This window comes from Ctenopharyngodon idella, chromosome 10 (genome assembly GCF_019924925.1).
Source record: "Ctenopharyngodon idella isolate HZGC_01 chromosome 10, HZGC01, whole genome shotgun sequence".
NCBI lineage: Eukaryota > Metazoa > Chordata > Actinopteri > Cypriniformes > Xenocyprididae > Ctenopharyngodon > Ctenopharyngodon idella.
Window position 1 is genome coordinate 43713583 of NC_067229.1, and position 17992 is coordinate 43731574.

Here is a 17992-nt window from a genome sequence, read left to right on the forward strand (position 1 = left end):
TTGCCATAATCACTTTAATCTGTTCCCGAAAAAATAAAAACACGCTTAGCACTACTCACATTTCACTTTGAAACAGTCGTGTACGATGTAACATATTTTGCGTTTTTCAAAAATTTTGACACAGGTAGGTTTTTCTAATGAGCAGGTTTTTATTGATATAAAAAGTAGTTTATTAATTGTTTTACAGTTTATTATAAGTTTACAATGATCAAGGAAGATATACTCACCCTTAATATACCACTGCCCTCTCCCCAGTTACAAAATTACAAATTCAAGAAAAAGAGGATAATTTGAAAACAATTTAAATATGATTAAAATGAGCTCCTTATTGCTTTTATCAAATGGCTAATAGCCTACTGTACATAATAGAATTATCAGACACACATTCAATTAAAACAATATTTTAAGCAAATGCATCAAGTGCCATACTTATGCTGTAATATATAGGCTATTGTAATCCCTGTAGTAAATGAACTTTATAGACGCTCTACAAATTGACACATCTCAGTTGTAACTCCACTGTGTTTTGTAATTGGTTGTAAGGTGTATTGACCAATCACCATCCAGGACTGGAATTATTCATCTATATAACATGTTTTGTGTGTGAATTCAGAAGTTCTGCCTTTGTGCATCACTCATCTATATAGTGTACTTCAGGTGCAAAACTAAAATGTGGGCAACATGTCAAAACCCAACAGGTGTATTTGTAGGAAGCAGAAAAAGCACTAAAAAAAACAGTGTTTGTCACTTATGTGGCATAAGCCCTAACCCAATTAGGACTAAACTGTAAAACTAAAAGCAAAACACACTAATTGATATTACTGAATAAAACAGTGGTAGAGTCTACCAATTATGAATGATGATCTGTAAGAGAGGACGCTGCCTGAAATACTCTCAGAGTTAGGATATGTTTAAGTGACTTTCTAAACCAGGGGTAAAATAAAGCATAAATAAGAGGATTTAGACCTGAGTTAATATACATTGTCCATGTTAGAAAATTTGCTGTGGTGGAAGGGATAACTGAATTCCCTGTTAGAGAAAAAATATAGATTGGTAAATAGCAGAGAAGATGTATTGCCACAATGATTCCCAAAGTTACAGCAGCTTTGTTCTCAGATTTCCTTCTCACTGAGCTTTCCAATGCAGGCTTTCCACCCTTCATCTGAGAATTTATAACTTTCACTTGTCGTTGTGCAACACAGAAAATCGTCTCAGGTTACAGATGTAACCCTGGTTCCCTGAGTAGGGAACGAGACGCTGCGTATAACGCATTGGGAACCTTCTGCGTGATAGCGTCATTGAAGCACTCATGTATCTAACCAATCGCGTAGCGAGACGTCAGAGGCGGGTGACGTCACGGACCAGGAAACTATAAAGCATACCCGGATGCAGAGATCGCTAGCTTCTGGGATAAGTCTGAAGCAAGCACTCGCAAGTATGCTGGGGGTACGGCAGGAGACGCAGCGTCTCGTTCCCTACTCAGGGAACCAGGGTTACATCTGTAACCTGAGACGTTCCCTTTCGTGGGAACTGTCGACGCTGCGTATAACGCATTGGGAATGCAATCCCAACTGTGCCGTAGCTTCAAGTACTTGCCAATGTTAGCTTGACAAAATAGAAGATCCCGGAGTGGAGCCGACATCAAGGTTATAAAACCTGATAAATGTGTGCTGGCATGACCATCCAGCTGCATCACAGATATCATTAATGGAAATTCCAGACATCAAAGCTTTTGATGCCGCCATACCCCTGGTAGAATGGGCACGGACATTCAGTGGGGAAGGCTGTCCGGCCGCTTCATATGCAAGTGAGATGGCCTCGACCACCCACTTGCTCATCCTCTGCTTAGATGCTGGGCCCCCTTTCTTAGGGGACCCATAACAGACAAATAGTTGATCTGACTTTCGCCACAGGGCAGCTCTGTGGACATACGCATCCAAAGCCCTCACTGGGCAGAGCAGATTCAGCTTTTCCTGATCCGAAGTCTCGAAGGGAGGAGGATAGAAGGCCTGGAGCACAATAGGACCTGGGACATTGGTGGGGACCTTCGGCACATAGCCAGGTCTAGCATGAAGGAATGCCTTCACCATTCCTGGGGCAAATTCCAGGTAAGATGGAGCAACTGAAAGTGCTTGTAAGTCTCCTATCCTTTTCAGGGAAGTGATAGCAAGTAAGAAGATAGTTTTAGAGTGAGGAACTTTTCTGGAACCTCCTCTAATGTTTCGAAGGGAGCCTCGGCTAACCCTTGCAATACCACGGCCAAGTCCCAGGCCGGAACCCTTGTGGGAGGCCTCAACCTCAGTGTACCACGGAGGAAGCGTGTGACGAGGGGGTCTCGTCCAACCGAGGAATCCCCCTCAAGAGGAGCATGATAGGCTGAGATAGCCGCAACATAGACTTTTAAGGTTGAAGGAGATAGGCCCTCTGAGAATTTTTCTTGGAGGAATCTTAGCACGAAGCTTATAGAAGAGTGGACAGGGTCCGTATTATTTCGTCTACACCACGTAGAAAATAAATTCCATTTATAGGAATATAGCTTCCTCGTGGAGGGAGCTCTGGAGTTAAGGATGGTCTCCACAACCTCAGTTGGGAGACCAGCATCTATAAACCTGGCCCCCTCAGAGGCCAGGCCCATAGCTTCCACAGTTCTGGGCGAGGATGTACTATCGTGCCGCCCGCTTGCGACAGGAGATCCTGTCTGAGGGGAAGCTCCATTGGGGAGCCGTCTAGTAGGGACACTAATTCCAAGAACCATATCCTGGTTGGCCAGAACAGGGCTACCAGTATTAGGCTGGCCCCCTCCTGGCGTACTTTCTCCAGAACCCCCGGGAGCAGAGCGAACGGGGGAAACACGTACAGACGTAGCCTCGGCCACGTCTGCACCATGGCATCCAGACCCAGAGGTGCTGGGTGTGTTAGGGAGTACCAGAGTGGACACTGGGTTGATTCTCCCGACACAAATAGGTCGACTTCCGCTTGACCGAAATTTCTCCATATGAGGTCCACCACTTCTGGGTGGAGTCTCCACTCCCCGGGCCTCGGCCCCTGTCTCGACAGGGCGTCTGCTCCCACATTTTGATACCCCGGGATGTAAGCTGCCCTTAACGAGAGCAGCTTCCCTAGGGACCACAGGAGGATCCGACAAGCCAAGTAATATAGTTGGCGAGACCGCAGACCCCCCTGATGGTTTATGTATGAGACCACTGACATGTTGTCCGTGCGGTCCAACACATGGTGGTCTCTCAGGTCTGGGAGGAAGTGTTTCAATGCTAGAAACACCGCCATCATCTCCAGCCGATTTATGTGCCAGGAGAGCTGATGGTCCTCCCATAAACCCTGAGCTGAGCGACCACTCATGATCGCCCCCCAGCCCGTGAGGGAAGCATCTGTCGTAAGCATTACACGACGACCAGAAGTCCCCAGCACCGGTCCCTGGGACAGAAACCAGGGTTTTTTCCACATGGCCAGAGCACGAAGGCGTCGCCGCGTGACTTTGATCATGCGAAAAGGATTTCCCCTCGGAGAAAACCCCCTGGTCCTGAGCCACCACTGTAAGGGTCTCATGTGCAGAAGGCCAAAAGGTATCACGTTGGACGCAGCTGCCATCAGACCCAACAATTTCTGAAACTGTTTTACAGTGAGTGACTGGCCTAATTTCACCTCTTTCACGGCTGCGAGAATGGAACTCACACGAGCAGGGGACAGATGTGCCCGCATCGTGGTGGAGTCCCAGACTACACCCAGATAAGTGGAAGTCTGAGCCGGAACTAGCACACTCTTTTTGGCATTGAGCCTCAGCCCAAGCCTTTTCATGTGGGACAGGACAGCATCTCGATGCTGAGCTGCTAGCTGCTCTGATTGAGCTAGAATCAACCAATCGTCGATATAGTTCAGTACGCGGATGCCCTGGAGTCTCAATGGAGCCAGAGCTGCATCCACGCACTTCGTGAATGTGCGGGGTGATAATGACAGGCCGAACGGAAGAACCCTGTATTGGTAAGCTTCGCCCCCGAAAGCAAACCTGAGGAACTTCCTGTGAGAAGGATGGATGGACACATGAAAGTACGCATCTTTCAGGTCTATCGCCACAAACCAGTCCTCGGACCTGACTTGTGGGATAATCTGTTTGAGTGTAAGCATCTTGAATTTTAGCTTTTGTATAGAGCGATTTAGCACACGTAAATCTATGATAGGACGTAGTCCCCCATCCTTCTTTGGAACAATGAAGTAGCGGCTGTAAAATCCTGACAGCTTGCTGGGAGGAGGAACCCTTTCTATAGCTCCTTTTTGCAAAAGTGTCATAACCTCTTGTTCCATCACCAGAGACTGCTCGGGGGTCACCACTGTGGGAAGAACCCCATTGAACCTGGGCGGGCGAGACCCGAACTGAATTCTGTAACCCTTCTCTATAGTGAGCAGCACCCATTTCGATATATTCGGTAGAAGTTTCCATTCGGCCATAAAATCTACTAAGGGAACCAGTCTCTCGAGACTGGCCTCTGGTGTTTTCTGAGCACTTGACTCGGCCCTCTGAAGCGGCGCACCGGCAGCAGACAGCCGAATCAAGTGACGACCGGCCCTCCTCGGAGGGTCGGCGGGGACCGCTGAGCCCTGACGCACACTGGATGGCAGGGTTAGCATAACGGTCCCCTGAGGGTGCCGAAGGGAAGCGGGTGCCAGATATCCTAACACCGGGCTCCCTCCGGAGGGGGCCGCCCTCATGGGGTCCTGACCCACAGATGTCAGGACCGCTTTGAAGCCTTCTTGGCGATAATAACGGCCCGCAGGTCCGTTTTACCCCCAGAAGGCTTCTGCTGTGTAGACCGCCCCGAACCCCAGGTTTTCTGCGGAGGGGTACAGGTGGCCACACTAAACTTTTGTTGCGCTCTGTGGTGCGCAGAGGAGCTCGTGGACGGCCGAGGCTGCTCCCGCTCAGCAGCCCCGGGGGGAATTTTTGAACGGCATTCCAGGAACCTCTGGAATGCCACAGATTGTTTTTTGGTCTCCTGGAACCTGTCGACAACTGACGTTACAGCGTCGCCAAACAGGCCCGCAGGAGACAGCAGGGTGTCCGTAAGGGCAGTTTTGTCTCTGTCCCTTATGTCCGAGAGGTTCAGCCACAAGTGCCTCTCCGTGGCCACCAAGGCTGCCATAGAGCAACCTACTGACTTGGCCGTCTCTTTGGTGGCACGGAGAGCCACGTCTGTTGCTTTTCTAAGCTCCTGAATGCACTCAAATGTGGCCTCCCCGCTTTCATCAATTTCCCCCAGCAGGTCGGCTTGGTATGCTTGCAGCAGCGACATTGTATGTAGACACGCTGCTGCCTGACCTGCTGCCGCATAAGCCTTGCCCACCAAGCCCGATGTTGTCTTTAGGGGCTTAGTGGGCAGCGTCGAGGTTTTTAGGGACGATGCGGACTTGGGCGAGAGATAGCTCGTGAGCGTCTCTTCAACCCGAGGCATCGCCCCGTAGCCGTGCTGTTTCAGCCCCATTATATTACTATAGATCGATGTTTGGGGGCTGAACACTCTGCGCCGGTGTCTCTCTCCGGGGGGAAGAAACCGCAGCGCGTGCTTCCACCACCAGAGGAGAGACACTGGACCTGGCAGGTGAGGGCTGAGATAAGGCTGGGCCCGTCTCCATCCCCTCTGCCAGCTCCATTTGTGAACCCCACGAATGAAGTCTGCGCTGTGCCTCGGCAGCAGCGGGACCTGATCCGCGGGGAACACCAGCCAAGGCACCCTCCTTATCAAAGAGTGCCCGGCGTGATCTTAATACTCTGAGGGTGAGCTTATCGCAATGCACACAGACAGCCCCCTCGAGAGCTGCCTGTGCGTGCTCAACCCCCAGGCAAACAACACACATTTCGTGTGTATCCCCCAGTGTCAGATATCTATCGCAGGGATGAACACACTTGACAAAATGCTGTTGTTTTTCTGCCATTTTTCGTGTCTTTTATATATATATTTTTCTATATATATGTGGTGTGAACTGAAACTCTTGTCCTCAGACGAAGAGATCTTATTTTGAGCTACAGATGGTAGACAAACAACACCAAATAAGACACACAAGATAACATAGAGTGCTTGCTGAAGACAACAGAAGCTAGCGATCTCTGCATCCGGGTATGCTTTATAGTTTCCTGGTCCGTGACGTCACCCGCCTCTGACGTCTCGCTACGTGATTGGTTAGATACATGAGTGCTTCAATGACGCTATCACGCAGAAGGTTCCCAATGCGTTATACGCAGCGTCGACAGTTCCCACGAAAGGGAACCTCAAATACACAGTTATGATCAGGATACAAGGAAACAGGAAATTAAAGAAGAGGTCAGCGACTCTCCAGGCAAAATCTATTGTGAAGCTGCACTCTCCATAACACACATCTGTTCTGTTTGAAGTATGATAATACCCATTACCGATTACAATGGTGGTGTTATAGAAGAAAGAGCAAAACCAGCTGAGAAAAATGCTTACTGAACTTTTAGTCATTGTCACTTTCTGTGGATAGATTAGAGGGTGAGTCACAGCCACATAACGGTCAACAGCAATAAAAATTAAATTACTTAGAGATGCTGAGAGAAGCAGTCCAAGGATAATTATAAACAGACCGCAGAAAACAGTTCCAAAGTACCAGCATGTCTCAGTTAGTTTGATGCCCTCTATGGGTATCACAATAAGTCCAACAAGCAGGTCGGCCACAGCCAGAGAGAGAATGAGCAGGTTGGTTGGAGTGTGAAGCTTCTTGAAGTGAGAGATGGAAATGATCACCAGCAGATTCACAAACACAGTCCATGCTGACAGCAATGATACAAACACATACATGACATTATATTCATGTCTGGAGCGTTTTCCCTTGATACATGATGAGTTGATGGCAGGAAAGCAGTACTGAGTCTCATGATCCTCTGTCTCATAGGCCATGAGTGAGTCTCCTCCTGTTAGGAGTTTGTTCTGCTCTCCTTACTGTCCTTTAATTTATACAGTGTCTGAACCGATTGACCAACCCATCTACCGCCCACTCTGATGCTGCATAGTGACATAATATTTTTCTTTTGATAGATCCAACCTTGGCAGTAAAATTGCTGTGGCAACAAGCACACACAGTGATACAAAGGAAGTGCAAGGTGGCATCTGTCAGTGAGTGGTGGATGCCATGAAAGTGATTGTCCATGAGACAGAGAAATGTGCATGTCATGAACAGCTGCACTCTGCAAATAAAGATGGTTGGAGAAGTCACAGTGCAGTGTTTGTGGTGTTTATTAATAACTGTGTTATACACATATAACCGTCTACTTAGTTTGACATTATCACTTTGCCAAACTCATAGCATATTTCAAAAGTATAGTTAACCTAACAATGAAAATTCATTTAATAAAAATCTACAACTCAGTTACTCTGGCAACTTATGCTGGGAAACTAATCTGGTCCGGGGCAGGCTAAGCTGAGCTCCTCTAACACTGACCAATAGGAACGCAATGATATTACAGATGTTTGGCAGCTGTAGTACCTTTTATGGTTATTAGAAGAGCAGAAATTAAAATCACAAAATTAAAAATTAAAATAAATATGCACAGATTAAATTTTAATTGGTACGATGAATCTAAACTCAGTAATTGGCCTACAGTATATTGATTTACCCCATTACAATAGTCCATTTACAGTTACTATCATAAAAATACACTTACTTGTAGGTTTAAAATTGTACATAAGGCACATTTAATGTCCAACATCAAATATTTTAGCAAAATGTATATTTTAGTCAGAATTATTGCGCTTCTTTTGCGTCCCGTCTGTTTAGTGCACTTGCGCACGGCAGCGCTTGTTCACTGTGAAGTTTAGCAGCAAAATGGAAACATTTGTATGACTTTCTAACATTTACAGATGGAGAATAAACTTGTGAAAAGTAAGTTACGCACTGAGGAAAACATCATGTCTCAAACGCATAAAATAGCACAAAATGTATGCTGTTTCCTATGGTGGATCGATTTGATCCATGATTGACCTCTAGGGCTGCTTAAGAAAAGCATGCACGCGCAATTATCTTGACTAGGTAAACCTGGATCAAATTAGCGGGACTGCGTGAACTTCAATTACCTTTTATGAAACCGCTTTAGCCCCAACTTGTTAGGTTCATTCAAGTCAGGTGTTTGAGTTTAATCCTCGCTTTTCTTAGTGTCTTTTATGAAACAGCCCTCGGGGGTAACACACAAACAATAACCGACAATTAACAGGAAACAGGCAGGAACTGAAATACACAGAGAATGAGGACACTAAACGGGAACAGTTGACAAGACTTAAGTCAAGTCATCTTCATTTATATAGCAGCTCTAAAAAAAATATTATTATCGAGCTAAATTAGGTTTTGGATTGAATCACTTCCGTTGTAAAATTTGTTAATTATTAACTTAGGGGCCGCTTAAATGACACCTTTCCTACTGAAAACCGAAGACCTTTAATGCATTCTTGTCGCTCATTTACATGTTTGAATTGGTTTGAATTTTATGTTCATTGGTACATCCAATTGTAATGACGGGTCGACAGAAGGAGGATCCATTTGCAGCTTTATTAAGATAATTACCAAAGCAGACAGGGGCAAAGGCAGAGGCATAAACAGGGACAGGCAATGGTCGAGGCAGGCGGCAGACAAACAGAGTAAAGTCACAGGCAATGGTCAGGGCAGGCGGCTAACAAACACAGTCCAAATAACAGGCAAGGATCAGGGCAGGCGGCAAACAAACACAGTCCAATAAACAGTCCAACGGCAACAGAAATACAATCCACAAGAAAACGCTCAGTAGTGATCACCGGGGCAAATCAAGACTTCGCAAAGGGTGTGTGTGTGTGTGTGTCTTAAATAGTGTGAGTGTAATGAGGTGCAGGTGTGTGCGCAATCAGTCCCAGGAATGAGGGCCTATGGGAAACGTAGTCCGAATGTAAACCAGTCAATATTCAGGTGACGGCTCCCTCCGGTGGTGTGGAGGAGGAGGCGCGAGAGCCACATTCGTGACAGAGCCCCCCCCCTGCGAGCGGCTCCAGACGCGAGGAAGCGGGCGCCGGGGTCTACCGCGTGGTCGAGGGGCCGGTCTCTCCGGATGCGTCCGATGAAATTCCACTATGAGTGACGGGTCCAGGATATCATCCGAATTGACCCAGGATCGCTCCTCCGGGCCGTACCCCTCCCAGTCGACTAGGTACTGTAGCCTCCTACCCCGGCGCCTGGAATCGAGCAGTTCTCGAACCTGATAGGCCTCCTCGCCTTCGATCGTCAAGGGTGGGGGGTTGCGGGCCTCGGCTCCCTCCGCCTCTCCTCTCGGACCACCAGAGGGTTTCAGCAACGACACATGGAAAGTGGGAGAAACACAGTAATTAGCAGGTAGGTTCAAACGAAATGACACAGGAGTAATTTGCTTGGTAATTTGAAAAGGCCCTACAAACCTGGGACTGAGCTTTCTGCATGGAAGTCTTAGACGCAGGTCCCTGGTTGACAGCCAGACCCACTGCCCCACGGTGTATTCGGGATTGGGACGACGATGTCGATTGGCCTGTAGCTCCTGTCGTCTTACAGCTCGTTGGAGGTGATGGTGGGCCAGGTCCCAGGTCTCCTCGCTGCGTTGCATCCACTCGGTTACTGCGGGCAGGTTGGATGGTTCCCCGGACCAGGGGAAGAGTGGAGGTTGGAAACCCAGGACGCATTGGAAGGGCGTGATGCCAGTGGCAGGTTTTTGAAGCGAGTTCTGGGCATATTCGGCCCACAGCAGATAGCGGCTCCACTCTGACTGGTTCTGGTGACAGTACGTGCGTAGGAACCTGGTGAGTTCTTGGTTCAGGCGTTCAGTTTGTCCATTGGACTCGGGATGGTACCCGGAGGTGAGGCTGATATTGACGTTTAGGTGCTTGAAGAAAGCTGTCCATACCCGGGATGTAAACTGTGGGCCCCTGTCAGACACAATGTCCTCTGGAAGACCATAGAATCGGAACACGTAGTTGCATAAGATTTCAGCGGTTTCAAATGCGGTGGGTAGCTTGGGGAGTGGTATGAGACGGCATGCTTTGGAGAACCGGTCAACTACAGTGAGGATGGTGGTGTGACCACGGGACTCAGGGAGGTCAGTGACAAAGTCAACGGCAATATGGGACCACGGACGTTGGGGAATGGGCAGCGGTTGCAGCAGACCCGCTGGGGCTTGGTGGGATGCTTTAGAAGTTTGACAGGCTGAGCACTGGTTGATGAATTGGGTGGTGTCTAGTACCATGGTGTCCCACCAAAACCGGTTCTGTAGTAGGTGTAGTGTGGCTGTGATACCAGGGTGGCCAGAGCTGGGGAAATCGTGAACTTGGTGTAACAATTTGTTGCGGAGGTGTGCAGGTACGAAGGTGCGATCCGGTGGGCAGTTTGGTGGTGCTGCTGTTAGTTCATTTGCGTGGGTGATTTCGGTCATGACATCCCACTGAACCGGAGCGAGCAACAGTTTGACTGGGATTATGTTTTCTTCGGTCTCTGACCGTTCCCTCTCCTCTGTCTGACGAGATAGGGCGTCTGCCTTGACGTTCTTTGACCCGGGTCTGTAGGTTACTGTGAATTGAAACCGGGTGAAGAACATGGCCCACCTGGCCTGTCGGGGATTCAGACGTTTGGCAGACCGGAGATATTCCAGGTTCTTGTGGTCGGTTAGTATGGTGAACGGGTGTTGTGCTCCCTCCAGCCAGTGGCGCCAATCCTCCAACGCCGCCTTCATCGCCAAGAGCTCCCGATTGCCTACATCGTAATTGCGCTCTGCCGCTGACAATTTCCTGGAGTAGAATGCACAAGGGAACATCTTTGCGGGATTACCTTGACGCTGTGAGAGTATGGCCCCAATGCCTGTGTTGGAGGCGTCGACCTCGACTATGAAGGGGAGTTCTGGGTTTGGGTGGCGCAGAATGGGTGCTGTGGTGAATCGTTCCTTCAGTTCTTGAAAGGCGTGCACCGCCTCGTGGGACCAGGAGAGGCGTGTGGACTGTCGTTTGGTCATGGACGTTAATGGAGCAGCGATGCCACTGAAGTTCCGTATGAACCGCCTGTAGAAGTTGGCGAACCCCAGAAACCGCTGTAGTTCCTTTAACGTGCGTGGTTGGGGCCACTCAAGCACCGCCCTCACCTTGTTGTTGTCCATCGCCACTCCCTCTTGACTGATGACGTATCCCAGGAATGAGGTGGAGGTGCGGTGGAATTCACATTTTTCGGCTTTGGCATACAGTTTGTGTTGAATGAGCCGCTGCAGCACGGACCGGACATGTTGGATGTGTTCCTCGAGGGTCTTGGAGTAGATGAGTATGTCATCAATGTAGACGATGACCCAACGATTGAGCATGTCCCGGAAGACGTCATTGATGAAAGACTGAAAGACGGAGGGACTGTTGGCCAGCCCGAAGGGCATAACGAGGGTCTCATAGTGGCCGGTGGTGGTGGAGAAAGCCGTCTTCCATTCGTCCCCCTCTCGGATGCGAATCAGATTGTACGCACACCGGAGATCCAGCTTTGTGAAGTACCTGGCCTGTCTCAACTGCTCCAGGGCTGCGGGGACTAATGGTAGAGGATAGCGGAACTTCACAGTGATATCATTCAGACCACGATAGTCGATGCAGGGCCGAAGACTGCCGTCCTTTTTCTTAACGAAGAAGAAGCCGGATGCCGCCGGGGAGGTAGAAGGTCGAATAAATCCTTTGGCCAGCTCTTCCTCGATGAATGTTTTCATGGCGGCTGATTCAGGCTGTGACAGGGGAAATATTCTGTCCTTGGGAGGTGTCGTATCAGGTAGGAGGTCTATGGCACAGTCACTGGAGCGGTGAGGTGGTAGTTCGGTGGATTTGCTCTTACTAAATGCGATTGCTAGATCAGCATACTCAGCGGGTATGTCGGGCTCAGTGGTGTCGGACTCGTGAACAGAGACGGTCTGCACAGGTATGGGAGTGATCCGTTTCAAACAGCGATTGTGACAAGCGGTGTCCCACTGAACGATCTGGCCCTCCTTCCAGGAAATTAGCGGGTTTTGGGGTCCGAGCCACGGGAGACCAAGGATGACCGGGTTGCTGGGTGAGTGAATGACGTAGAATTGGATGAGCTCGTGATGAAGGGCTCCCACCTGTAGGGTCAGTTCGACAGTGATGTGCGCCACTCTACCACCACCGACGGGTCTCCCATCTAACGCCTCCACTGTCAACGGAGAGTTACAGTCTGTTAATGTGATGTTGTGTTCGTTGATGAATGTATCAGACATGAAGTTGCCCGCTGCACCAGAGTCTAAAAGAGCGTGCGTGGTTATGCGTAGATCATTCAGAGTTACTTGTATGGGAATTTTGAGGCAGTTAGAGGAATAAGCGGTGGGAGGTGGAGAACTCACCGCTTTTGGGTTAGACGGAGTGGGTCGAATGGGGCAGTTGATCTTGAGGTGACCAGCTTGGCCGCAGTAGAGGCACAGATGAAGTTGTCGTCTCCTCTCGCGTTCCTCTGGGCGAAGCGGAGTGTATCCGAGCTGCATGGGTTCCGAAGGAGGCGTGGTCAGAGCGGACAGCTGAACAGGGCGTCGTGAGCAAAGAAGATTGTCAATGTGTATAGCTAGGTTGATGAATTCGTTAAGCGATCTTCCCTCGTCGCGGCATGCGAGCTCGGCTTGCAGTTCCAGGGACAGCCCCTTTCGAAACAGCAGTTTCAACGTGTCCTCGACCCAGTTTGTCTGTGCGGCGAGGGTTCGGAAATTTAAAGCATAATCCGCCGCCGTGGTTTTACCTTGACTCAGCGACAGCAGTAGATCCCCAGCGCTCTTGCCTCCCTTAGGATGTTCGAATACTTCCTTGAAGCTTCGCAGGAAGGCCGAGAAGGTGGAAAACACAGAACCATCCTCTCGCCATACCGCCGTGGCCCAATCCAGCGCTCGACCAGTCAACAAGGAGCATACGAAGGAGATCCGACTGGATTCAGTGGGATAGAGGGATGGCTGCTGGTTGACAAAGAGAGAACATTGGAGAAGAAATCCCTTACATTTAGCGGGGTTGCCGTCAAACTTCTCCGGGAGTGCGAGGCGTGGATTCACGGCGGGAGCGGCAGTGAAGGCTTGACTGACGGAGGCCGCAGGCGGTGGCGTGGCAACCTCGGTGGCGTTGAATCGAAGGCCCTGCAGAGTTTTCCCCAGCTCCTCGGTAAGGGAAGTCAATCGATTCAATTGGTGTTGATGAACCGCGAGCTGGTTGGCTTGGGCAGACAGCTCGGTGGAGATTTGCATGATCGCTGCTGGATCGCTGTTTGGCGAAGTCTTCTGTAATGACGGGTCGACAGAAGGAGGATCCATTTGCAGCTTTATTAAGATAATTACCAAAGCAGACAGGGGCAAAGGCAGAGGCATAAACAGGGACAGGCAATGGTCGAGGCAGGCGGCAGACAAACAGAGTAAAGTCACAGGCAATGGTCAGGGCAGGCGGCTAACAAACACAGTCCAAATAACAGGCAAGGATCAGGGCAGGCGGCAAACAAACACAGTCCAATAAACAGTCCAACGGCAACAGAAATACAATCCACAAGAAAACGCTCAGTAGTGATCACCGGGGCAAATCAAGACTTCGCAAAGGGTGTGTGTGTGTCTTAAATAGTGTGAGTGTAATGAGGTGCAGGTGTGTGCGCAATCAGTCCCAGGAATGAGGGCCTATGGGAAACGTAGTCCGAATGTAAACCAGTCAATATTCAGGTGACGGCTCCCTCCGGTGGTGCGGAGGAGGAGGCGCGAGAGCCACATTCGTGACACCAATAACAGTACATTTGTAATGTTTTTTTTTTTTGGTGCAGACATTGTATATCTCCAGCTGCTACAGTGAGCTGTCTATAGATACCGCCCTGAGTGAGCCGCACCAGTCCGCCATTTCTGTTTCCTCGCTGTAGCAGCTGGAGATATACATTGGAGATATACTTTTCATCAGTTCTTGTTAAGTTTATTTGCACAAGAATCTGCATATATGCTAATAGGGCAGATCGTCACCAGCAATGGGCGGGGCTTCTGGAAGTCTGGAACCGCTCGTTTGGAGAGACTATTTATGACGGGTACTCAAGTTCGGAGGCCAAGAGGGCCACATTTATTCCGCATAAAATGCAAAGGGCCACAAATTACAACTTGGATCGTAAGACTTTTATTTAGGCCTCCTTAAGTTTTACTGAGTATTTACAAATGCAGTTTATTGTCTAGCTAAGTTTTACTAGTCCTTTAATTGTTGTTCTATTTAAAGTGTCACTGAACATGAAAAAATGTCATTTAAAATCATTCAATAGTTTGTCTTGCTGTATTTTTAATACAAAAATGCATTCATACTCAGAGTATGAAAAAAAATAAAAATGTATAAAGAAACACATTCTTGTACAAATAAACTTAACAAAGATGAAAAGAAGTGCTTATTCCTAGCAAAACTGTTTTTACAAGTAATTTCAAGTCTGGCTGTTGCTCACTGGCTGATCTGAGACAGTCTGTCAGTAAGACGAAAACCTTTTTATAGTCTTTTTAAAATACTTTTTATACTCAATTGCACCTTTTTAATACTTTTTATAGTGCCTCAGGGTATAGTGCCTCAGGGTTGCTTTACAAAAGTTTCATTATTATTGTTGTTGTTAATATTAATCACAGTCTCAGGAATCCTCTAATTGTGTAACTGTGTAACTGTTGGAATCCTCCAACAGTGTAAACACGATAAATAAGAGATTCTCTGTGAGCTCAATGAAGTGACGACAGCTCTGTAATGGGAGCGCTCTCTACTTGCTTTCTGTTTATAACACTTTGACATTAAGAATAAAAGAATAAAATGCTAAGATGACCATCAGGCAATTACACAGTGCAAAGTTTCAGGAGTGTCAACCGCATTAAATGATGCAAAAATAAAGTTACTTCATTTTTAACATACGCGCACAGTCTCACACATTTGATAGTGTGCGTGCACACAGGTGCTCGAATTTAATGCTGACGGCCAGGATACGGCGCTCAAACAAAGCTCGCAACGTTTTGCTACGGTTTCCGGGTTGAACGACATGTTTCCTGGAAATGGTGTGCAACAGGTTTGAGATACGTTTTCTCTTGTTTGGTGGGTGTGTCAAAAATGTCAGCCCAATCAGCAGATAAATGTATATAAACCACGCGGTATTAAAGAGACAGCTCGATGGGTATTAATGTAACATAAAAATACTATACATAATTATATATTTTGCTAGTATTGTGGAGTGACACTTTCATAAACTTTTATAAACTTTCTATAGTACTCCTTTGATTATATGATGGTAAATATTACAATATCATAGCACAACAATAGTGATCATCAATTATGATAAGCCTAATACTCACAATAAAAATAATCAAATAAATCATAACATAGTGTCAGAGGTAAGAGGTGGATTATCCTTCATCTGAAATGTTTGTCTTTTCATCCTGAAATGCAAGGCAAACGTGGATCACAATAATTAGGAACCACAGTTTCCACAAATTCCTTCACTCGATTGGGATGTTCTCTTTTATTCTGGACGGCAAGGGCAGTGACTGTAACATCAAATGTATTTTGCAGTATTAAACACATATTTATACCGATTTCAACAGGCTCTGAAAATTCTTCAAAAAGAACACAAAGAATGGCCTTCTCAGCTGCTATAGTTGCAACTCTAGCGTCATCAGAACAGGGTGTTCAACGCACCACCGTTTCCGTTTAAAAAACGTTTTGCAATGTTTTGTCGGGGCTGAACGCAGCCCTGATTTAGTGTGGCTTATCCAGAGTCAAACAGGAGGAAAGAGAAGTCATGAAGGAAACAGGAGCATTCATGTTTAATACAGGTTTTATTACATATTAAATTATTATTATTGATTATTAACATCTTTAAAATACCTCACATTAATTTAGCTAATTGCAATTAAATAATAAAGACATCTGATAACAACTGTGTTTACATCCACTTTACAAACTGAGACAACACTTTAAACTATACTACTTTGTCTTTATCAGTTCAATATGATAAATAAAAAACAATAAATAAACTTAAATCAGCCTGTAAAAATGTCCATGAGAGAGGACTCTGGCTTTAATATTTTAAGAGTTAAGATGTGTTTAACTGATATTTTAAACCAACTGTAAAATAAAGCATAGATAAGAGGATTCAGACCTGAGTTAATATACAAAGTCCATAATAAAAATGTAATTGTGGTAAAAGAGATTACTGTGGTCCCCGTTAAAGACAAGATATAGTATGGAATAAGGCACAGCAGATAAACTGTCACAATAATTCCTAATGTCAGAGCAGCTTTTCTTTCAGATTTCCTCCTCACTGAACCTTCCATTACACTTTTACCACTCTTCATCATAGAGTTTATAACTTTCACCTGTTGATTAACAACATAAAATATTCTCAAATATGCAGTGATCATCACAATACAAGGCAACATGAAGGAATATATCACATCAATGACTCTGCAGGTAAAACTAAGTGTTAAGGTACACTCTCCGTAACACTCATCTGTTCTGTTTGAAGGGTCAAAATATTTGTTGCTGATTACAATGGCAGTGTTGTAGGCTGAGGAGAAAAACCAACAGAGACAGATGCTTACTAAAGTTTTAGTCATTGTTATTTTCTGTGGGTACAGTAAAGGGTGACACACAGCCACATAACGATCAACAGCTATTAAAACTAAATTACTAAGAGATGTTGAGCCGAGCAGTCCCATGATTATCATAAACAGTCCACAGAATGTGTCTCCAAAGTACCAGCATGTCTCAATCAACTTTATGGCATCCACAGGCATCACAATAAGTCCCATAAGCAGGTCAGCCACAGCCAGAGAGAGAATAATCAGGTTGGTTGGAGTGTGAAGCTTCTTGAAGTGAGAGATGGAGATGATCACCAGCAGGTTCAGAAACACAGTCCATGCTGACAGCAATGAAAAAAACACATACATGATATTATATTCATGTCTGGAGCGTTTTTCCTTGATACACGATGAGATGATGGCAGGAAAGCAGTATTGAGTCTCATGATCCTCTGTCTCATAGGCCATGAGTGAGTCTCCTCCTGTTAGGAGTTTGTTCTGCTCTCCTTACTGTCCTTTCATTTATACAGTGTCTGATCAGAATGACCAACCCATCTAACGCCCACTCTGATGATGTGTAATGACAATTATTTGCTTTCATTTCAACTTTGGCAGTAAAATTGCTGATCATAAGAGACAAATGAGAGATATGAAACTGTTTTTACATGATGCTATATCCACACCAATAGGTGTCAGCAGAAAGTAAAAGAATACTGTCAAATCTGCTGTAAGTGCATCAGTGGTCACTATATAAATATGTGGTCACAAACAAAATACACATACTACAGTGGGGGCTTCTGATGCTTGTCACTAATATCAATGACGAATGCAAGGCCAAGAACCTCTTCTAAATAAATCATATCTGAAATACATTTACACACAAACATTGTGATTTTTACATACTGATTATGTAACATTAGACAGCTGCCTTCTAACTGTTACAAACTGTGTTGCTGCAGCAGGGATGAGTCAGAAACGGACTTCTATGAAAATAGGGTATTAATTCAACAAGGGATCAGAACAGCGAACACGTTAAACAACCAAACAACAAGAACGGACCAGGAGTGCAGTAGACGGGTACGGAGGTCTCCAGGGCGGGTCTAGGAGTTCGGGCAGTCATGGCAGGTCAGGAGCCTCGGGCAGCCATGGCAGGTCAGGAGCCGTGGCCGGCCATGGCGGTTCAGGAGCCGTGGGCAACCATGGCGGGTCAGGAGCTGTGGGCGGCCATGGTGGTTCTAGAGCCCCACCCACATGTGTTTCACCCACATGTTCCCCACCCACGGGTACTCTGGGAAACTTGGAGCGAACTTTGGGAAACTTGGAGCGGGTTCGAGGAGAAACGAACCATGCTCATGAAGGACTGGAGCGGGCTCTTGGATACTTGGAGCGGTAAGCTCAGTCCAAAAGTCAATC

General features: G+C 46.8%; 1 protein-coding gene and 1 pseudogene across 1 annotated transcript; both read right to left on the reverse strand.

Moving 5' to 3' along the window:
- Positions 1-850: 850 nt before the first annotated feature.
- Positions 851-6923, reverse strand: LOC127520340 (trace amine-associated receptor 13c-like). The gene is made up of 2 exons (XM_051908323.1): positions 6267-6923; positions 851-1210 (listed from the first exon to the last, which is right to left on the reverse strand). The coding sequence occupies exons 1-2, from the start codon at positions 6921-6923 to the stop codon at positions 851-853; spliced, it is 1017 nt and encodes a 338-aa protein (XP_051764283.1).
- Positions 6924-15891: 8968 nt separating this feature from the next.
- LOC127521813 (trace amine-associated receptor 13c-like) lies at positions 15892-17101 on the reverse strand (annotated as a pseudogene).
- Between the last annotated feature and the right edge of the window lie 891 nt (positions 17102-17992).